General features: G+C 45.0%; 2 protein-coding genes across 2 annotated transcripts; both read right to left on the bottom strand.

Moving 5' to 3' along the window:
* Window positions 1-1,004: 1,004 nt before the first annotated feature.
* Window positions 1,005-7,445, bottom strand: emx1 (empty spiracles homeobox 1). The gene is made up of 3 exons (XM_040199780.2): window positions 6,178-7,445; window positions 4,358-4,542; window positions 1,005-2,015 (listed from the first exon to the last, which is right to left on the bottom strand). The coding sequence occupies exons 1-3, from the start codon at window positions 6,893-6,895 to the stop codon at window positions 1,848-1,850; spliced, it is 1,071 nt and encodes a 356-aa protein (XP_040055714.2). The 5' UTR covers window positions 6,896-7,445; the 3' UTR covers window positions 1,005-1,847.
* A 5,909-nt stretch (window positions 7,446-13,354) lies between these two features.
* Window positions 13,355-14,657, bottom strand: noto (notochord homeobox). Its single transcript, XM_040199778.2, has 3 exons — window positions 14,155-14,657; window positions 13,861-14,048; window positions 13,355-13,746 (listed from the first exon to the last, which is right to left on the bottom strand). The coding sequence occupies exons 1-3, from the start codon at window positions 14,528-14,530 to the stop codon at window positions 13,540-13,542; spliced, it is 771 nt and encodes a 256-aa protein (XP_040055712.1). The 5' UTR covers window positions 14,531-14,657; the 3' UTR covers window positions 13,355-13,539.
* Between the last annotated feature and the right edge of the window lie 8,382 nt (window positions 14,658-23,039).

Raw genomic sequence — 23,039 nt, 5'->3', positions numbered from 1 at the left:
CCACTCCCTCGCAGCTCTCCCCTGGAGAGACTCCCTCTCCCCCCCCCCTCCTCTCTCTGCTGAATCAGGCGACAGGAGAGTTTCCCCCTTTAATTGTTTTCCCAAGCAGACGCACGAGAGGCTCTCGTTAATCGCGCTGACCTTTCACCTCCCCGAGGTCGTGATCGGCCTTCAGCTAAGGAGAGGAGAGGAGGTGCTTTTTGGGGGTCTTGAGCTACTGTACCGGTTGCCTCTTACTGTGTGTGTGTGTGTGTGTGTGTGTGTGTGTGTGTGTGTGTGTGTGTGTGTGTGTGTGTGTGTGTGTGTGTGTGTGCGCACCTGCAGTGAGTATAGGATGTCCTTGTAACTCAAAACAGCAGGGCCCCTTTTTGCTACTGCAGATGCTTGTAAAAAAAGAAAAAAGGTGAGAGTAGGTTTTACCCCTCCCTGCCCCCCCCCTCATCCACCCGCCCCTCTTCCTCTCTGTTTCTTAGCTTACAAAACAGGACATCGGGGTCAGACGCCGGGGCTCATCTCTGAAGCCTCGGGCTCGTTACGAGGAGATTCCTTCCGTTTCTTTTGACAGGTGATTACTGAGGCGTTTTGGTGAAAGAGCCGCCACACAATAGGACCTACTTTTCCTTTTTTCAGAGGTCTCACCCTCTGGAGGTGAATCACTTCTGGGTCCCCTTTCTGCAGGAATTCAGAGGCGATACCGGCGAAAAAAAGCTAACACACCTGACACCTGCAAACTGTCCTACAACATTCCCGACACCTCCGTGGTTTGAGAGGGGGTCGGTGGCATCACACGTATTCATACCTTTTGGACGTTTTAAGGCATGAAACAATCTGGAAATGGATTCCCTTTCTTTGGTTGATCTCTTGGCCTCAGCAGGGTTTTTTTTCCCCTTCCAATCAAACACTGCAGCAGCAGGTTTCACACGTTGCCTCCAGCCGCACGGGGGGAACTAATGAGTGAAACCTGCAGCTCCATGTACAAAGTGAGACCTGAATTACACAAAAAGTCTGACCTTTCTCATCAGAGAAACGGCTTTTATTTCTAAAACATCTTTTTGTAATTACACGTTCTCCTCGAGTGCGTTCTCGTGTGTGGTTTCATGGTTCTACACTCATGGTTCTACACCCGGCTCTTGGTGAAACCTGCAGCCGTTGGAGGAGCAGCACACCAGGACCAAGTCCTCGCTGCGTCCCGTCGAGTCACGCGCAGCTGCCCGTGAATCGCCTCCGTGTGCCAAAGCTCCACGCAGAGGCGGAGCGCCGGACCGGGTGTCAGTTCACCGATGAACCCCCCCCCCAAAAAATAATTATGCTGCAGATTTTGGTTTTTCTTTCACACATTGTTCATTTCCTGTTTTGTTCCTCTGGCCTGTTCAGCCAACAGGCCCGAGGGTGGGGGTGAGGGTAGGGGTGGGGGTGAGGGTGAGGGTGTCTAAAAGTGTGCGACGACATCATCATTCAGATTAACACGGTACACAGGTGGCAGAGCGGATGGGCTGAGTAATGAGGTGTTAATGACCTAAGATGGTGGCAGAAAAGCCGACTTAACAAAACGAATGGCCTCTTTTAAAGAAAACCCTTTATACACGTACAATATTTTTTTTAAAAACGAATGGACTGCGATAGAGGTTTGCCGTGGTTTCCCGTCACCCGTGGTCGGATCTCTCCTCATCCGCATGTCTTTAAATAAGATGTGGGTTTTTTTCTTTCCAGTGTAGCACCCCAATGAGGAGAAGAACAGCGATGACGTATTTAGTCCTTCCTCTAATGTGTCTAGTTATACTTAATAATATTACATAATAAATAGTGTTGGTCCTCTGATGCGGCGGCATCGTCGTCGTTGGGGGCTTTTAGTCCTCCGAGGTGACGTCTATGTCCTCGGAGCCGGGCTGCTTGGTGGCCATGCGCCATCTGTTGATGTGGTGGTTTCCCTTCTTCTTCTGCTGGCTGTCGGGTCCCTCCTCCTCCAGCTTCTGACGCTTGTACTTGGTCCTCCTGTTCTGGAACCACACCTTCACCTGGACGGGCAAGCACACCGGGTTGGACGCCGGACGCACTGACTCAAACACAAACAACAGGCAGTGGAACTTTCTCTAGTTCCAGATTGTTCCAAAATGTAATGGAGCCATCGTTCATGTTTTTAATTGTCTGTATCAGATCGAGGGGCCAACTGACAACAAGAGTAACAGAGAAAGAACAGGTCTAAAGTAACATCTTCAAATGTTGTTTGTTTGGATTATGTTCACGCAGTTTGCAGAGCATCTTCAAATTTGAGAAAAGATTTAATTTGTTTCAGGGGCTACCTGTGATTTTCTTAATCTAACAAGTTGTAATGTCTGTTGGTGTGTCACTCCCAGATCAACATTTTACAAATGTACCATGTCTATGGTTATTTTATTATTTTTAAAACAATATAAATATTATATATATGGTTCTATTTTCTTCCTAAAATGTAATTAAATTCATCTTCTGTAGGCTTTAGTGGTTATTTTTACTTTCCACTACATTAAAACTCACCTAATTATACGACCAAAGTCTCCATCCGCCCATCAAAACACCAAAGAGCTTGTTTTCAACGAGACTGACCCGCCTTGCTTTTGAGTTTCCTTCCCTTCATCCTTTTGGCAAAAGGCCCCTAAAGGATTCTGCCATAGAAATAAAACCGCATCTTATCTCATGCTGATGCTTCCTGGCTGTCGCTGTGACCTTGGAATATGAGCTCGGCAGAACATTTTTTTAAATAGAAACACAGGCCACTCATATTATTGTTATTGTAATTTGCGATTATGGGCTATACAAAATAAAATGAATTTAATTGAATTGAATATTAGCTTCAGCCTAGTTTGCTTTTTGACTAATTTTACATTATAGCAATAGTTGTCACATTATAAGAGCCACAGTGTACTTTATTAGAGCGGGGTGTTTGTGTTCGTGTCTCCATGGTGGAGGCAGCGCTGGTTGGAGACTTCAAGAACAGACCCAACATGATGGAAGCAGCCACAAAAGAAGGTGGAGCTGCAGCTGTTTTATTACTTTAGCTTCCATTATTTTCTCTCCCAGCTCGTCGCTTCCTTCACCTGCTCAGGTATTGAATAATGATGTCCATTTATGACCTCACTGACGTCACTCCACCAGGCTGCTAGTCCGCGTGTCTCTCCATAAGTGCTCACTCTGAAGAAGCAAGGCCAAACAACAACCTAATGGGATAATTAACATTCACTTCACTGTCATTGTAATTTGCATAATGCGATTGGTGCGTAATTGAAAATCTCTTGTTGACTGACACAAAACTTGCAAGCAGCATTTATCCATATTGCTGACTCAGGAAAGCTCTCTTTATATTGCCTATTAGGCCTAATTGAGACCGAGATAGTGTGGACTCATTAAACATAACCAGCAATAACATTTACACTCCATCCTATGGTGTGCACCAATTAAACACCTTTTAAGAGACACTTTCACTGGCTACGCTGCAGCCATGTCTCGTGTGTCTGGGATTTAAAACAAATGTATTGGATTGCATGGATTTAAAAGAAAGGTTTTGATTTCATTATGAAGGTACAATACAGCCACAGCCATGCAAGATGATTTCAAACTGTTATCAGCATTGTAGTTAACTTGCATCTTGATGCAGGATTCCCTCATTTGTAAATAACAGCAGTCCAATAATCCAAATCACGTATTATATACAACTTAAACTAATGAAACATTTCATTTCATTCATCAAAATTTGTTCTCCAGATATTTACAATTTTAAACATTCAGGAAACATGAGTTGCTGTTATTATTAGGCTGCCATTTATTGACATGCCATTATCAGGACTTAACCACGGGTTATTTTAAAATGTTCTTTTTTATGGTTTCATTTCATTTGTTGGTGAATAATAGAGTACATTTTTTTGCGTATGACTATATGTAGTGAGTTAGAAATGGACGTTTTGTTTTAATTATCCTCTACTTAACACATTAAACCAATATTAAAATATACAAGCCCCAAAATACCTTAGAAATCAGACTGAACTGATAATATTCCTGCCGTTTTCTTTTTAATGAGTTTAATTTTTAATTATCGCGATATTAGAGAGCAGCGAAAACAACGATCGAATTTGCGATTTAGCGGAAGCGAATATTGTTGCCATGGAGATCACTGCCCCCCATTAAACAAAAAACACGTTAAAAAGTTAAATCCTTTGCGCCCTTTTAGCGCTTTGCAGTTAAAATGCTAAAAATTTTGCAAAGAAAATGCTAAAACTATTTGGCGGATTAGAACCGACCGCATTTCAGAGAGAGGCGCAAGAAAATATAAAAACTAGAAAGCGACGGTAAGCTAACGTAGCATGCTAGCACCGCGTTAGCTCACCTGTGTTTCGGACAGACTCAAGCCGTTCGCCAGCTGCTTCCGCTCGGCCCCCACCACGTAGTGGTTCTTCTCGAAGGCTCTCTCCAGGCGCAGCAGCTGGGACGGAGAGAAGGCCGTCCGGATGCGCTTGGGTTTCCTGGCGAAAGGGCCGTGGAGGAGCAGGCTGTCCTGCGGCACCTCGTTACCTGTCAGCGGAGGAAAAACAACAACAGCGACGACATGGCCGTCAGTCGGGGGCCCTTCTCAGGTGACACGCGTCCAAATCACCGCTCGTCTTTATCCGGACGGCACGACCTGTCTGTCAACAAGCCTGCTGGCCCCCGGTTCATGGATCCGAAGCGGCGTGACAAAACTCCCAATGCATGTACAAATATAGTATTACGTCTGCTATAAGTCCAATAGAAATACCTAGTAGTTGTGGTCGAAAGCCCAATAATAGTAATATAATGCCGTTGCACTATACAATACCATTCAACGATTAAATATTTACCAATAAATTAACGTTAGATTCTTAAAAAACGTTTTTTTTCCCCCTCAAATTATTATTTATTTCCTCAAAGTAACAATTGTGCTTTTGTGTATTGGACTTTTAAATTGTTGTAATATAAATTCTATGCAAGCCTAATAAAAACCGTACGTCGATAACAGGTTTTTAGTTTTTGTATTTTGTCACCAAATGACTCAACTCGGTTCTAGTCTTGAATTAAAATGGACATCAGCTAAACAATTATAATTACTAACGTTAGTTTAATTAAATTGACTGAAAAATATAGCAAACATAATACAATTTCAAATGATATCGTGTTTTCTATATTTTTTCATATTTTTGATATTGTGTGTTGTTGTGTGGTTGTTTTTCCCAGTGAATTATGCTTAAACATCTTATTAACTCATTCAGCTTCACCCGTATGCGATATTTTGTCAAGCGCACGTAATAAATTCAACCAAAGCTATTCCGAGAAGTTTGTATATGTTTATTTCAAGTTGAAACATTCTGATATAAGAAAGTTGTTCTCATCCTCTGTTTACACTGAACTTTTATTTTAAGGTTTTTGTTAGACTAATTGGTAGTTTTTTCTATTCTGTGCTCTTGCTGGAGGCATTATGAGATGTACTAATCATTTAGTGGTATATTTACATGAAATCAGAATTTTATGGATTTTCTACGGATTCGTTCTTCATTGTACTCTTCTTTTTTGTCCAAAACGGTATGCCATAAAAGTGCTAAAAATAAATAAATACAAATAAAAGTCATTACACATTATAATTATTTTGGTAATAATTAATAATGCCCATTTGCGGCGGATAAACAAATAAATCACTGCAGGCCGCGTTGATACCGTGACACGCTTTAGCTTGTTCCCATTCCATTCAAATTAATATATTTTATTCATTTGTTTCTCTGCAACCCGGCTATAATATCGTCTGGGATGAAAAGAACCTCGGGCGAGTTTTCTTGTATTGAATAATAGAATCATCTCCTGGTTTTGTGGGAGTGGAGCTGCGGGGCGAGTGGAAATATGAGAGCAGCCGATGTCCTGCTGCAGTTTATTGTTCAACTGAGACACTTTCAATGTAGACATCCACGCACAAATACCTCTCCCCTCATCCGCATATCGGAGCACAGCTTCACTTTGATAAAACGCATGCAAGTAGACCCAATAATTCGGCATTTTATGTGCAGAATAGCGCATTATTCGTTTATTGAAGTTGTATTCCGGCATGAACCATTAGCAAACATCGTAATAGGTTGTATAAAAGTAGGCCATGTAATTAAAAAGATCTGTATTGCATCGCCACCACTTCACCTTATCCCGTACCTTGAAACCGGTGTCCGAAAAAGCGGTTCCGCAGGACCCAGGGGTAGAAGTTGAGCGGGTCTCGGTGCTGCGTCCCGAAGAAGTGCGGATGCTGTAAGTGGTGGGAGCCTCCGAGCTGGTGGGGAGCCACGGTGAGGGAGGGGTGGTTCTCCGGGAACACCAGGTCCGGGCTCTGGTAGAGGGTCCTGGCCGGCGGGTTCTGGTAACTGTTCATTAAGGCATCCGTCGTCGGGTTGGAGTAGCTCAAAGCCGTCGGACGGATGGGGTCCTCGGGGATTAGAGGGTTCTCTTTGGCGACCAGAGACTCTATGGTGAAGCAGCGTTTGCCTGCAGAGGAAAACATCATCTCTGGACAGAAGTAGAAACCAATGTGCCCAAAAGGAGGTCTTTTCTTCTTATTCTTCCCTCCCTTCCTCTTGCTGGAAAATAAGCCAACCTCCCTCTCAGAGATGCATCGTGACCAAAGCAGAGATGCTGCTACAAAACTCAACAGTGCTGCAAATTGCTCGGATCCATGAAGTCTGCGCGCTCTCGGGAGGGTTTCTGTGCACAAGTGCGCACCAAGGAAACGCTTCTCCAACCCTTCAACGTGGCTGCGCGCTGCGCAGGGAGAGATCTGATTGGACCGGAGCACCTGCCAATAGGTCTCCTCAAGGGCCTGCTTCAAAGATCTCACAAGACCGGGCAGCTTGGTTACAGAGACACGCTGAGAAAACATGTGCGCCTCCAATTAATGGCTCATTGTGGGTCCCATTCAGCCCTAATATCTGGTTTCTCTTCAGGGAAACCATCCGCCGACGGAGGGGAGAAACCTGCACTGGCCTCGGTGCCTGTTCAGCGTGTTCTCTAGAAGGGACTGTGCACAACACATACAAGAAAATGAAACTTGGATAAAGGTCTCGTTTGGACGAGCTGGATTTCCTCAAGCTGCTTTGGTTGATCTTAAAACGTTTAATCTTTAAACTCTGATTGGGTGTTAAATAAAGGCTGCAGAGGTCAGTTCTTCACCGCCTTTCTTCAAACTTCTTCTCCACGTCTGATAAAACAACCGGATTCAGGTGAAACGTGCGAGCTGAAATATCATTTTAATCAACAAGAAAAAAACATCTCCCCTTTTCCTCAGCAAAGAGCCTATTTGTTCGCCTTTAACTGGTTTATTTTTTTCCCACGCAACACGTGGTAAGTTGTCTGTTTAAAAATGACATTGTGATATTTCAAACGATACAACGTGTTGTATACATGACCACCAATTTAATATCAACCCAAGTATTCTCTCGTTCTTGAATATGCCTCTGTTCTATTCGTTGTCGGGGGGACGCAGAAGAACAGCTTCCCTTCGGGCTTTTCCGATGCATTAATAACATAAAAATCAAAAGACGATCATATCTGACCATCACATGTTTGTTTGGGGCTCGGCTTCGCTTCCCGGCTCCGCTTCCTCTAACCGAGTTAATCATTCTCCATTTAATACGCTCGTGTGTTGCATTAGAAAATCATTACCGATGGAAATGAAGAGGTAAAACAAGTTGTTGATTAGACGTTTAGAGCTAAAGGCTCCTAAAGACGGCGGAAGGTTCTGGTGAACCTGGAGGAAAAAAAGCACCACAGTCGTTGTTTTTAAAACAGTGTTGTGTGACAGAAATCTGTATTTATTCACTGTAACAGTACGTTGTTGAATAATTAGAAACTCCCAGCCCAGTTATTATTAGTTATTATTTATTCTTCAAAAAACAAAATCTTTTTCAGGTCACATTTAGGGTTTTTTTAAACATTTTTACCCAGAGAGCAACAGAAGGAACTTGCGGGCCGAGCCGGAGGATGAAGCCCGGTGGCCTTTACGCGCTGACCCTGATCGCTGCTGGTTAATAGATGTTCAAATGGCTCTGCATTAACAGAGACTAAGCGCAGCAGTCCACCTCCAGGCGACCCCCCCCCCCCCCCCCCCCCCTTTACCCCTCCACCCCCCCTCTGGGAAAAAGGAGCAGTGCGTTTTCGATGGTGAGATTCTCCGATAGTAGTTTAACATTAGTGGCGCGTTGAGATCCTTCATTCTTATTGCGTATCATTTGCACCAGACTGGATATGATAACGTGTCCGCATTATGGGATGTCTGCAGTGGTCACAGCGTGTTACACATTGGCCAGTGAAGTGAACTAAAAGAGGGAATAGTTAACATCAAAGCGCGTAACGAGCTCGTGCGTGAGAGGGCGCATTCCTTTTTGGTTGTTCACGTTCAGCTGGGCCAAACTAACCACCACTAAACCATGGAGAGAAAGAGTGTTCTTTACCCGAGTATCACTTAAATACTTGATGCAAAAGAAGCGTTATTTAAAGACATTCTATTTCACTTCAATTCATTTTATTTCACCAGGTGATCCAGTATCAATACTGCTTTACAGAGCTAGCTGTCGCTTTCTAACAATTTGTAAAAAAATATGAGAGGTTTTACAAATATATACAAATATATATATAAGTATATATATATATATATAGGCAGCGCTTCAAGCTATTTCATATTGTATATCACACGATTACAAATGACTTCGACCCATAAGCTCAACAAACCAACAATTATTGCAAAAAGGAAACAAAGTTTCCTCTAATAAAAATAATTCTTCAGTAACACCTAAGTAGCAGATTTAAAGGAAAAGTCTATATATGATGTAATATGTTTCACAGGTTAATTTTCTGTGAAAATGTGTTTTCATGGGAAAAGAGGGAGAAAGAGGGAGAAGAGGGGTGGATGCGCTCTAGTGGCTGAAACGAGCTCATGAGGGTCTCATCTGATTAAACATGATGAAGAAATATGATGTTTTTTTTGGTGGTGCTCGCCGGAATAGAAAAACGAACTCAGTGACGTATTACAGTAGAAGTGAGTTTTAACTTGTATGTCCTCTCTGGGGGTTAAGGGTTAAATAATCATTATTATAATGCTTAGAAATGTGTTTCGTCTCATTGAAAACTGGTGATAAACCTTTTTACACCGTTACACCTGATGTCCATGTTGCTCGGGGGTCTGTGTAAGTAACGTGTGATGATCCTCTTCCCTCCAGGAGGGGGGGGGGGGGGGGGGGGGGGGGGCACTCATGGTCCACTGTTTAACCGATGCTGCCATCTAGTGGTAGAAGGACGTCGGGGCCTGTCGGCAGGATGCGTGGGTTTCCTGCAGAGTTCACCTTTGACCTCGGTTGGTTTCCCCTTCCAGTTCCCAGGGGCCGCACTCCAGCTGTTTCAGTGGATGATGAGGAATCTCACCGCGGTCACACTTTCTAAAGTAGTATTTGGTGGGGATGAGCATCCTAATAAGATGAGGTTTGCTGGCAGAGACGAGTTTGAGTTTCAGATGTGAGTAAAGTCGAGCGAAGACAGAATGTCCTCGTCAGTGCTTTGTTCAGACAGCAGCGGATCAGACCTGCAGACACAAACTAAGCTCTCAGGAAAACAGAAATAGCATCAACAACTCCTGCAAAGCAAAGTTAGCCGTCGCCAAACTGAATCATGTAATCCTCAAAACATCTCAGTCGTGTTTCGTCAGGTAGCACCAATCTTTTGAATGGTCATTAAATTCTACAAATTCCTTTGAAAGTTTGATGCGCCCGGTACTGCTTGGCCTTTTGTCCCCTTTATTAAACGGGGATCTCAAGCTCTTTACTCGTGAATTGAATGAAGAAGCCGCCGAGCCTTCATTAATAAACTAATTGGCCGTTTTGTTTCGCATTAGCTTTGTGTGTTCAGCTAATCTGTCCCACTTAAATACGGGCAAAATGTCACCCCGTTATAACGAGACGGGAGAAGTAGCACGTCGCTGCGTTTGTGGCACCCGCACGAGAAGTGCTGTCGTTTAGCCACCTGTACTGGCCCCGCCCCCCCCCACACACCGGCTCCCCCCCTCGGGATAAACAAACACCCCCTTTTGACACCGCGTTCCGATGGAGAAAAAGGCCGTTGATCTGTCGAGCGTCATCGGCCGCGTTCGAAGCCCGAGGAGGGTTTGCGCACGTTTCCCTTCACGTGTGATTCCATATAAGTGGCACATGAACATGTTGCTAAATGAGGTATGTGATTACTACGTGACACGTGAACCAAGACGCAGTGATCTAGTAGAAGATGACACCATTGATACCGATGAACGCGTGCGGGAGGCTGGTGGTGGTGTGCGTAAAAGAAGCACGCTGGATCAGCAACCGGCTGTTTGGAAAGACGGTTTTCGGAGAACCCGAGGAACCTCTATTCCCTGGGAGAACCCGAGGAACCTCTGTTCCCTGGGAGAACCCGAGGAACCTCTGTTCCCCGAGTCCGTCCTCCGCACATGTTGCGGACGAGGAGGAGGCGAGCTGCGCCGGTCAGAAGTCATTGTGCGGCCCTTTCAGGTCGAGACAAAGGGGGCTTCTACTTCAAACGCTTGTAATGAAAGCTAATGACTATTAGATGGAGTGAAGGGTCCCCGACTTTGCAAATAAAATGCAAAGAAGGATTTTTTTTTTTAAACAATCGACCACCCTAAAACGCGCGTTATTCTATTGGAGTTGGAGGTTGTTTCTCTCCATGAGAACTTTCACACCTTCTCGCAGGAGCTGCATGGCGTTGGAGTCATGTGATGAGGGCCATTTCAAACCTAGGGAGAAAATATGTTTTTAAAGGTATTAAAATATGAGGCAGTCAATAACAATAAGGATGATTGATAACACATACACCCATTGTCATAACTTATATTTAAAAATATATATATATATATATATATGTATTGATCAGACATTTTTGTTATTATTTTAAGAACAGATGCCAAACCTTTGCTAATTCTTTTGCGTAGGATCGGACATATTTGGGAAACAAAAAATATGAAAGAAAACATTTTTAAAAAAGGAAAGAAAAGTTGTTTTATTATTTATTTGTTCTATTCATCCTTACTTTTTAGGATAGTCTCCAGAAATTGGGTAATTTATTTATCGAGCATTGCAGCACAATTTAGAGCAATTGGCTGCAGCCCACATTTTTTTCATTGTTAGTTTAATCTGTAGAATTCTCTGATTTGTAAAATTCCAGGAAACTGAACAATGTCACAAGATGACGTCTTCGATTAGAACCGTTCTAATCCACACTGATGGAAATCCTCCCATTTGAGAGGCTGAGACGAGCATTAGTCCGCTCCTCCCTCTTAGAGAAACAATGAATCACATCATCAAAGTGTCTTCTGCCTTCAACTAACTGCTCCAGAAAATACAGTACAAGCCAGCAAAGACACAGTACGTTGTAACGTGGACGAACCTTCAACTCTTACATTGTTGCCACAGGAGTAAAAGCAGCATGTGGAGACGTGACGGTGTTGTCTGATAAGCAACTTCCCCGTAGAAAGTGTCTTAGGAAACTCAGCGCTTGCTTGTTTCCAACCGTTAAGGTGCCCTGTGCTAATTGGGACACCCCCCCCCCAACCCCCCTCATCCCCAGGACTCTCCAGGCTTTCCCAGGCCTCTGACTGCTTCTTTCTTTGCCTCAATGGGATTACGTTGGGCTGTGAGGAGGAGGAGGAGGAGGAGGAGGAGGGGGGCTGATCACATCAGGAACGGCTCTCTGGGGTTTTTGCACAAATTCTGCTCGCTCGGCCTCAATCAGACGGAGAGACACCAGGAGACAGCAGGGGGGGGGGCAGAGTAAGAGATCTGCTCGGTTAGCGTTTATTAAACTTCTCCCTTTGATACCGTGACCTGCCGCCGTCTCCTTCTTCTCCCTCTCACTGCTCCTCTGCTGCATGTGTTTGATGGGTTTACACAGAAGAGCATTCTAAATGTCCCCGACGTGGAACAGCATTACAAGCAGCTCATCTGATTTTGCTTTCACTCATCTTCTTGATGGAGGAGATTTTCTTCACGGAAGAGGGACCTTTATTCTCGAGTGTTTTGCTCAAGAAATTACTGCATTTACATTACAGATCAAAAGCAAAGGGGGGGGGGGCGGTTGGTTGAACACTTCTCTGGACACACAAGTCACGTACGGCTGTCTAAATCTATATGGAAGGTAAAAGTCTGTGATAATACATTCATCACCTGGAAAGTTATAGTGAAACAAACGTGAGGATCGTGGAGGCTCAATGCGCCGTGGTTCTCCGCGGGACGGGACTCTCGGGTCCACCAGCGCGATTAGCCGCTCTGATGGACTCATTAGCTACGTCCCGATCCGTTCCGCACCTCCTGGTTCATCCCTCATGTCTGCCAGGCCGGCTTCAGCAGACAGCGGGAGCTGCTTCCACCTGAAGGGACGACCAGGCGTCTCAATGGAGCCCGGGACGGGACACCTGCCGAGTGGGGGGGGGGGGGGGCCCGTCTGTTGAGGGGCAGTGAGAACAGGCGTATTGACCGTTTAAACAGATTAAACAGTGAGACCCAGCATAAGCCCTGAGCGGGTTATTTATTTGCTTAGCTCGAACCAGAGGGGAACCCGAGTCCGTCCCAGACTTCAGCGCGGATCCAACCGAGGGGGAAATGTTCAGAGTGGGACGAGAGGAGCAATAAGTGGAGGTCAAAGGGCGCGGCGATGGTTTGATGGGATACATTAGACAGGTTCACTCTCTTAATCAGTTTCGGACACTGATCTCAATCTGGTCACATGTTTACTTCAATAATCAAAGTGATCTCCTAATGAAAGCGCTTACGTGCTCTTAAAATTGAAACGCATTTGGTTGAAATGAGTCAGATTTGACAACACGTGTCTTTGATATTTAGTTGTTTTTCTAAAAGATTGCCCCACTTTCTCATTTTAAGAGTTTTCTTTAACATTAAAATACAAGATGAAAGTTGAAATGAGTTGAATATTTCAGATTTGAAAATCACATTTTAATGAATTAAATATTTTAAGAAGTGAATTAGCTTGGAGTCATTTGAGCTGATTCTAAACAAACATCAACAGCCATCAGGTTTTTTTATCCTGATTATTGGACAGAAGAGTTTTGTTTTCCAAACTGATCCTGAAACCAGTAACAAGAACACAGAGAAAAACATCTGAGGAACCGGATGACTTTTGTTACTGCGTTTGAAACTGAAGCGTCTCACCTGAGGCAGCAAAACGCGCTGTTAAAATGTCCCAGCTGTGTCACATGTGCAAATAATAAATGGGTTCTGTAAATGTAACCTTTGACCTTTAACACCTGGCCAAATACGATGGAATAAACACGACACTGTTGGCATTAATGTCATAAAATATATTTAATCATGTCATTCAAATGTACCAAACAGGCAAAGTGAGTTTATCAAAGAGCAAGAACATTTAAATATATAACTATAAATCTATTAAATATCCGTATTTGGAGACACAGGCCCCCTTTTCTCAGCAGTATGTACAAAAAGTCTCAAAGAGTCCAGTGGTGTCCGGTCAGCAGTGCTCAGCAGAGTCATCTGACACGTCAATGTCCACGTCCAGGTCGGAGAACTCCTCGTCCTCATCCACTTCGTCCCCCTGGCCCTCGGATCCGGGGCTTTTTAGCGGGGCGGCCAGACCCAGCTTGGCCAGCTTGGCCTGCTGCTGCTCCAGACTCTGTTTGCGCCACTTGATGCGTCGGTTCTGAAACCAGACTTTGACCTGGAGAGCGAAACAAACACGACATTCATTTGAGAACAAAATCCAGTATAGCAAGCAAGTGTAGATACGATACGTTTCTGTTGCTATGTGTCTAAAAATGTCTCCGTTTCTCACCTGAGCTTCTGTGAGCTGGAGGGCGGAGGCCAGGAGGAACCGCTCCGACCCCACCATGTACTGCTGCCGCGCGAACTCCTTCTCCAGCCGGGAGAGCTGCTCGCTAGTGAAGCTGGTGCGCATCCGTTTCGACTTGCCACCTTTAGTTTTGAAAGCATGCAGCCCGGCGTTCACTTTGGACATGGAAGCTGCAAAGAGAGGTCGCGTTTAATCACACTGCCGCGCTTCATTTAGACGTTTAGGGCTCGCTCGGATACATCCGATGCATAGTGAGAGAACTCTTTTTTTTTTTACCTTGTGCGTAAAATGCTCCGCGACACGAGGACGTGTAGGAGAAAGGTGGGCAGCAGTAGACCGAGTATCCGGGTTGCGCGTGGAGCACGGAGTGCAACATGTTTGGAGAGTAGACGTAAGGTGACGCAGCCATCGGTAAGCCCGCGTGTCCGGCGAGAGGCAGAACCGGGTATCCCGGATGGCATTTCTCTCCGCACGGAGGAGGACTCGCCCGGCAGCTGGTTGCGCTCGCCGGCTTGGCGAGCAAAGCGTCGATGGTGAAAGATTTCCCGCTGGCAGGCTTCGTCGTCCCCTGGTACTGCGGGTAGAGCGGTGCCGGTGCGTAATTACGCACTGAGTATCCATAAGCTCCCACCGGTCTGTTGGGCACCTGCATTCTGACCGACGCTTGTTTCGGGTTGAAAATGGGTGAAAAAAGATCTCGATCCTTTCCAGAAATCAAGGCGATGGTCCGAGTGCAGCAGGAAAGTGAATGCCGGTCGTCCTGCGGAGGCTCCTCATTTATACCCCAGCCGGACACGGAGGTGTCAACAGCCCCCCGTCGGCCCTTTGTCTTTCTAAGTAGCAGATGAGAGAAACGAACATCCCGACATCGTATCCAATTAATTGCTGGAGTAGTACAAGCTGGGATTGTCAAACATCCTAACCCTTTGAATGACAAGGCTTTTGAAGCGCCGGGGGGCGTGGGAGGGAGGGGAGGTGGACGGGGAGGGGGGGGGGGGGGGGGGGGGGTGATGGCAGGGAACTCAGGAGATTTACTGGGATACAAGTTCTTGCATGGATCTTAAGTCCAAATGTAATCATTACCGCTGGGAAAGCCTTGATGTTACCAAATCATCCTGTTTGGAGGCTTTTATGTTGCTTTAAGCAGCGGAACAATTGGAAGCCGATTTCAAGCTGCAATAACAGAGAATTTACTGAGTTGAACGCGACTTTATTTTTATCTTACAATCCTTTCGACGCACTTTCTCCAACCTCATAGTTTAGGGGCAGTAGACTTGTGATCGTCTCAAGCAGCTTTAAATCAAGAGCCGCTCCTGTATGTAAATTCCCATCATCTATTTTTTTTTGTCCAAAATGAATGTGCCCTTTTTCCAGAGTGTGATTTTTAACAGCTGCGGTGTGACTCTCTAAAACGGAATAACTGCCGTGCGTAATTGAGGCGTCAGATTCAGCGGGTCGGATGTTTTTTCTTTTTTCTTTTTTTACCGAACTGTGCAACTCCGCTAATCTCAAGCACGGCGTTAATCCACAGGTTGATCCATCCCATCCTGCGATGGTCGGACAGGGAAAGGCCTCTGCTGGGGTTCGCTCCTAAAACCAACCCTTTAATCTGCAGGTTGGATTCATTTCGTGTTCAAACACAAAGCTGCGTGTGAATGAAATAAAAAGCGACCTTTACTGTGAAAAGGCACATTTTGCTGTTCCATCGATCTCTCATTTAAAGGTTTGAAGATGAAGACGCGGCTTCTTTAAAGGAAGTGATTTGCTTTCTTACACAAAGACACAAAGGCGTCCTCTCTTTCAACTGGGATTATTGCCAGCTCTGCAAACTCTCCAGCCTCATTTCCATCATTTGGAGGTGGCACGGAGGCTCCGCGCAGCCTTAAGTAACTGTTAAAACACATTTAAACGCCGCAGCGAAGCGCCCGTTCCCTTTGACCTCGCGCCCTTCTATTTATCCTCTTTCACTGACACTAGAATGTCTAATGACGACGGCAAACACAGACTTTGTCGACCTGGCCTGAACAATAAGGATGCTTCTTGTGATGCCGGTACGACCGGACCACCCACCCCATGCGCGCTGTTTGCTGGCGCGCACTGCAGAAAAAGGCCCCTCCGTCCTGACAGATCTCCCAATTCACATTCACTGTTGAAACCTCGAGTTAACATGAAAGCTGCCCGTCAAAGTGACGCGTTCGGTGAGGAGTGCAGATGTTTCTGAGGCCAACCGGGCGTTTGAAAAAAGGGCAAAGTAAGGTTTTTATTTGCAGAAGCAGCGACAACGAGTCAAACTAATGTGGAATTAACAAAGAACAAAAAGGCCAAACAGTGAACTCCACTTTGACGAAGATGAACTGAATGAGTGAATGAAACATTTGAAGGCTTCATGTTGACCTTTGGAAACTTCTGTTGCACATTTTAACATGTATTTGAATGTTGTATAGGCTAAAGAGTTAATGGGTGAGAGCCCTGCACATCCAGTGAAGATAAACCAAAGAGAGGACTATTACGGCCTCTTGCACCCGAGGGCTCCTGCACAGTTCTGGCTGAATATGCTGACGTGTCTTTCTCGTGATATCGGCAGTGAACCCTGCGTGTCCTCTCACGATGCTGCAGTGAAGGCAACGTGTCCCTTGTGTATTGGAGCCAGACAAGGAATACACGGCCCATTGTCCCGGAGAGTCCTCTTTACATAGTCATGGGCCGAGAGGAGAAAGAAGCTGAAGGGGCTGCTCGCTAATGGCTCTATGCCCCCCCCCCCCCCCCCCCCCACCAACAGCTTGAAACTGCTCATCAGCACTTCATTCAGTATCAGCTATTAGCTGCAGAATGCAAAGTGGTCTCCTTTTAGGATTTGCTTTCACTTCTAGAAGCATTAATAAAGCTATTCAATTCAAATATTTCAATCTTAAGCATCTCAGTGTGCAAACAACTCATGCAGGAACATCTAGTTCAATCAAATGGTCACATACTCTGTGCATTGTGGTGTTTAGCATATGTGGCATATTAATGATGCAGAAATGTATGTTTATAAAACAACTTAAAAGTGATATAACTCTACAGTTATTCTCCTCAATAAAGGTGAACGTACCAGATGTAAGTTAATGGTAACAGGGACAACGGTGTGTCTATTGCAGCTTTGTGAATTAAAAAGTAAAGTGAGTATTATGAAGTTAAGTTTTAATTCTTAAGGAGGTCCCTCTCCAGGTTTGTTCATTTTTTGATTGTCATATTATAAATTATGTTTGGATCATGTTGCGTTAACATATGTTGTATTTTCTTCACAATCAATAGAGATTTGTCACTAACACTGTCTGTACAGTCAAAAGTAAATAGTGAAATAGTAGCAAAACATGCAAAATACTCAGAGCACCTTAAAAGTCAAAGTACAGCCTTTCTGTAACACTTTCAGTTGTACATCATGGATTCCGAAGAAATATTAGATTTGTAGTAAATTGTCTGTTTTAATCTTCTGCTCTCATGGGAGAATCCCAGCGTACCTCATGGTGCTTTACAGATCAAAGCTGATCTAAGAATGGGCGCTATGAACTGTATTAATACAGCAGTTATGTCAGATCACACGGACATCAGATGCAGAAACTCTGTCCTGCCTCACACGTGATTGAGTGAAACAAAAGGATGGAGAAACACTGTCATCATTATGATTATTGAGGTGAAAGGGGATCGTTTTCCCACCTGGACGACACATTCAACAGGCACTGTAATCTGGGCCTTTCCTGTCCACGCACATCCATCGCTAATGACTTTATGAAGCCGTTTGCAAGGCGGTGCGGAGCGGCCCTGTCCCCTGTCCCCTGTCCCCTGTCCCCTCGGGCTCCTTACGGGGACCTGCTGGGCCTCGGGCCCTCACCTTGACTGTGACTGGGAGTCCAGGTGAAGGCCAGGTGAGCTCCGTCTGCCTCCAGTACACATGCAGGCTCGGCTGCGCGCTCACGCGTGTCCGTTTTCAGCGGCCGCACGAGGAGCAGGATTGGACTCGAGTTGCAACTGAAACACCTGCTCTGAAGCTGCAGCTTCAACAGTGAGTGTCTCCTCCAACTCGTCGTTTCAAGTGTTAAACGTCATGCAGGTTTGCTTATGTGGCAAAAGACAAAAGACATATTCTTGCCAAATTGGATTTTTGCTATAATTGCCATTATCAATCACTCATTATCAGTCATTCCCTTATCAACGACTCCCATTGAGTCGTTGATAAGGCTCCTGTGTGGGTAACCATTGACGGGACACCCGTGGGACACTCGTCCAGAACATGTCTCAACGTGCACACCTCTCTGTCCTGCTTAAAATACATACTTTGCATCAAAGTATGCAAGTATTTCTTTTCATACGGACGTTAAAATAGTTTATGACGTTTTATTCAGATAATATTTTAAAACACCGATGTTAAATGAAATATATAGCGATGTGAATTTCATCTTGCCGGTGGATTGAAAGTCAAGTCTTAAGTTAAACTGTCTCTCAGTTCATCTACAGTAGATTTAAGACGTCACCAAAATGAAACAGGACTATGTCAATATGTTTGATTTCAAGCCTCATGAAAGCTCTTACAGTAGTAAAGTCCTCATTTTTAAATTATAATTCCCCCCTCGTGGACACTTTGTGTAACACGTGATGAACTTTGTCTTTGTGCGGCCGATTCCACAAACGATAGGAATAGTGATACGAGGCAGCTAAAAGGCTCAAATGTGAAATGAACCGAGTGATTCCAGCACTGATGGCGCACCGCTATGCAGATCCCGTGTGTTTTTCATTTACACGCGTCGCAGGAGGCACGACCTCCAAGCGCCCGCCGCTCGCTTCTCCCGCTAAGCGGCCATTAGCATTAGCATCGACACCTGTGAAGTGCCACTGTACGAGCTGCTCTCCTCGGGCCTTAACAGTGGCCACTTAGTCCCAGAGAGTCCTCTCACAGTAAAGAGCTTCCATGTCATTACCAACTTAATGAGGGATTAACTTGGTCCCTGATCGGTATCTGCTGACTTGTCACGACGGTCCCGTCCCGGGAACGGAGGACTTGTGTATTCGGCCTGTCTGACACTCGTACAGCCACTGCACCACTGAGCTGAGGGGAAGCAAATGAAATAAGTCCAGTTTACGTGCCAGATGGAGAGCAGCGCTTCGACCTTCGCCAGGTGAAGAGCCGCTGGGGTCAGAAAGATGCCCTTTAAGAGAACATTCACCGAAATGAGAAGGATGACGGTCGCCCTCATGCACGATGAACATTATGCTACATCCAGTTAGCTTCAGCAAAACCTGTTCTTTGTCGTTGAATGGAAGCAGATGTATCGCATGCATGAGCTCTGGGTTGGTTCCCTTCACCTCGGCACCGAGCAGGCCGGATTCTTCCTGAACGGGACATTTTATTTGGCCGGTCATTAGGTGCAGAGAGCAAGGTGCACAGGTGGCAAGATCTTCTCCTTCACAAAGCGTGTTTGCAGTTGTTGCTCTATGCATCTTTTACACATAGTGGTTTAAATATTTTTTATATTTAAAGAAGCCCATTCTTCACAAAATGTGGATTTCTAGCAAAGTTCAAAATACCCTTTAGTAGTCACACATGCAGTTTATTTTTTAAGTGTTTTTTAGTAGAACGTTAATACTTTCTCACGTGGCTCTTATCTGATTCTAAAACTAAACTTTAGAAAACTAAACAGCGACTTGAATGCATAAGATGGAAATGCCCTGTGGACATTTCACATGTTTGCTGATTCGTAGCTTCTTTATGAAACCAATCATTGTCGTGTTTAAAGGGGCCCCTTCCCAGGTGCTTTGAGGGCTCTGTGCCCCCCCACCCCCCCTCCCCTCAAGCCCCTTTTTAATGGAGGTGAGAATTGGCGGGTTGGACTTTAACACTTGACCTCTGTTTACACTTCCTGTGGGTGTCAGGGCTTGTCCATAAAGCGCCGCTCGCAGGACTCGCATTGAAAGGAGGCAGAGCGGCCGAGCACCCGGCGCTGCGAGCTGAATGCACTGCTGCTCCTGGGCTGTGATTATGAGGACAGGCCATTTCCTCTCTTCACATTCTCTGTTTGCTTATATTACTGCCACACTTCCTCGACCCCCCCCCCCACACACACACACACACACACACACACACACACACACACACACCTCCCCGGGCCTTTTATCGGAAAATGATGACAAACCTGCATATTCAACCGGACGGCTTCAGACTGGAGTGTGAAGCGGATTTAATGGTTTCTTTTAAAGGATTCTCTCCATAAAAGGTGCATTTAAAATGAGGAACGCTTCTCAGAGCCAATGCCATGAAAAGACCAAAGTTAACCGTCCACCCCTCTTGTCTGCAGCCTTCAGCCGCGAGCATTTAAGCTTAAAAGGCTGTGAATCCACAGTTGGTGTTTGTTGCACCCGTCCACCTGCCCCCCACAGGTGGTCGCTGTACATGTTTAGTACCTCTGACCTGTGCATAGTCACATGGATGCATTTGACTGTGTGCACACCCCCCAAAAAAGGATTCCACTTAACTCTCCATGTAGATAAAACCAACATACACCACTTCCTGGGGATTTAAAGAGCCAGCGTCATGCTGGGCTGTGTGAGCGTTTGGGGCGGCAGGGCGGTTCATGTTGGACTGAGTCTAATCAGACTTCAGTGTGCATGTTTGTGGTGATGAAGCAGCAGGTCACACAGTGAAGGCCGACGCTCATCGATGTCTTTTAATGGAGCTCAATGGGCTTTAAACACCATTAAAAAACCCCACACCAGTTAAACTTAAATGACACATCATTTTCTCTGCCGGAGGAGGCCGGGTGTCCTCTCTGTACTGATGCAGGTTTACTGTCATCGCACCTTAGGTGGTTCTCTATTGTCCCCGTCCACGTTACTCTGGGCTGGACAGCAGATCAAAGCAGCGGTCTCCACGGAGAAGCTCCAAACAAAGACAGACACGCTCACAATGGCGGGGCCGCGATGGACGCCATGATTAGTGCAGACAGCCCACCTACGGGCGCATTACACCTCACTTCCTCATGCTTTAACCTCTGCAACAAGCAAAGGGACACCGTGGCTAATTTAGTGTTTTTTTTTTACAAGAGCTGACCGAACACTTCAAACGGGACCACACACGCAGGCTGACAGAGATGTGGTGAACATCTGGGGACATCTGGTGGGCGACCAAGGTAGAAGCAAGTGAGGAAAAACCTGCCAAACAAGCCAGATGAAACACCGCTGCGTCTTCATCCAGAGGCGCGCACATATTTATCAACAGACCGAAATGAATTATGCAGAGTTTTATCAAAATCAACAATAGCAAAGATCTGATGAAAATTACATAACAATATGTGGTTGGAAAAAGGACTAATTTAGTCAAACACACAGATTACACAAGATTTGGGAATAAAGCAGATGTATGCGCAGTAAATGCAGCCTCTTATACTTCAGATAATCATAAGTCTATAAGTCTCATTGTTGTGTATTTCTACACTGACAACAATGTGTATCTTAAATGTTTTACTATTGTCATTAAATATTTCAAATTCAAATTCATTCGTTGGGTTTGTATCGTGACCTCTGAGCCTCCCGCTGTTGATTCCTGAACAAATAAATGTAATATGCGTCATTCTTCAAGTGGCCTCTAGATGAGGCTCTCACCCCCTCCAGCAGGACATCACCACCATTGTTGTAGTCCAGACTTTGTTGTAGTCCTAAATTTGATTGGCGCCAGCTTGCGGTTTTTCAAACACCCAGCAGGTGGCGTCAGCGTGCTGAGATGCTGTTCATCATTACTGCCTTCTGGGAAACAGATGAACTAGTGTGGAAAAAGATCAAATATCAAATGGCATTTCAATTATATTGTGACGTAGATGTTATCCTCCCCCCGCCCTCCTCTGTCCAACCTACTCACACGTTTGTGAATTAAGCGTAACTATGGATTTCTCTTAAAATGATTAATCAACAGCTGCATTGTTTGTGCTTTTCCCCCTTAATTTATCCATTCACTTTTTATTATTGGCATGTTCCTTTTGTACATGAATAATCTTTTACAGATGGTTTTGATAATGCCAGTGAAACGTATTAAACCAGGCACACGTGCACAGCACAATCAAGACGAGCGCTCGTGTTTCATGGCGACAAACTCACAGGTTTTCCACTCCGACACTAAGAAACGACCCCAAAACCTTTGTGAGCTTTGTTCATCAAAGTTTTTTAATCTCATCCGAAGACGCTAAAAGGACGGCGAGGTGCTGCAGCGTTGTTGATGAGCTCCGTCTCAAACGTTCTGACCTCAGAAGGTCTGCAGAGAGACTCTTCAGAATAAAATGATAGCCGAGTGTCCTCTGAACAGGATGTTTAACCCCCCCAAACCTCCAATTAATCCCGTATTAATAAACGATCAATCATTCGGGACACATTACATTCAAGGGCTGCTAATTGTGGAGTTTATGAACATTTAATAACGTTACCTTTGATACTTGTTGAGCTTATTAACTTTTAATCCCTGACCTCATGCATGAGTAATAACTCTCTGTCTGATCCGTTTTTTAAATGAGGCCCCTGCTCAGCCTCTGACAGATGGGCGGCCAACCGCTGCCAACTGCTTCCCATGCAGTATTCACGATGTATGTAACACACACACACACACGTGTGCCCATCACTCCCATCAGCAGTCAGACAGGAGAGTCACTGCTTCTGGACGGGATATCAGGGTGACACAAAAAGCATTAACACATGAAGAGCAGGCGGATTTAATAGAGCGAGAATGAGTCAAAGTCAGTTTATCAAACGGCAACTTCTAAATGTTAATGGAGTCGTAACCACCAACATGCAGAATAACGAATAAGAATAAATGTTAATAAATGTGGGATCGGGAAAGAAAGAATGCAACACGACCACGAGATGCTGCTGAAGCTCTGGAAGATAAAACGAGCCTGAGTTTAGAATTTTCCTGATCACGGTTAGTAATTAATTAATGGAAGAATGTTATTCCCATAATAAGTATTTAAATAAAACACATAAACATGATTTAACGTTGTTATACTGTGGTATTGATCAATCTTTAACTATTCACACACCATTTAAAGGGACCACGAAGCAGGAATTATGGTGATTGACAAACACATTAGACAAATTAACAATTGATGATGTCATTGTTCGCTCTAGTTTGTTTGTTTTGATGTTAA

The sequence above is a fragment of the Gasterosteus aculeatus genome, chromosome 15 (genome assembly GCF_964276395.1).
Source record: "Gasterosteus aculeatus chromosome 15, fGasAcu3.hap1.1, whole genome shotgun sequence".
Lineage (NCBI taxonomy): Eukaryota > Metazoa > Chordata > Actinopteri > Perciformes > Gasterosteidae > Gasterosteus > Gasterosteus aculeatus.
The sequence above is the reverse complement of the archived record's forward strand: the minus strand, read 5'-3'. Positions and strand labels throughout refer to the sequence as shown.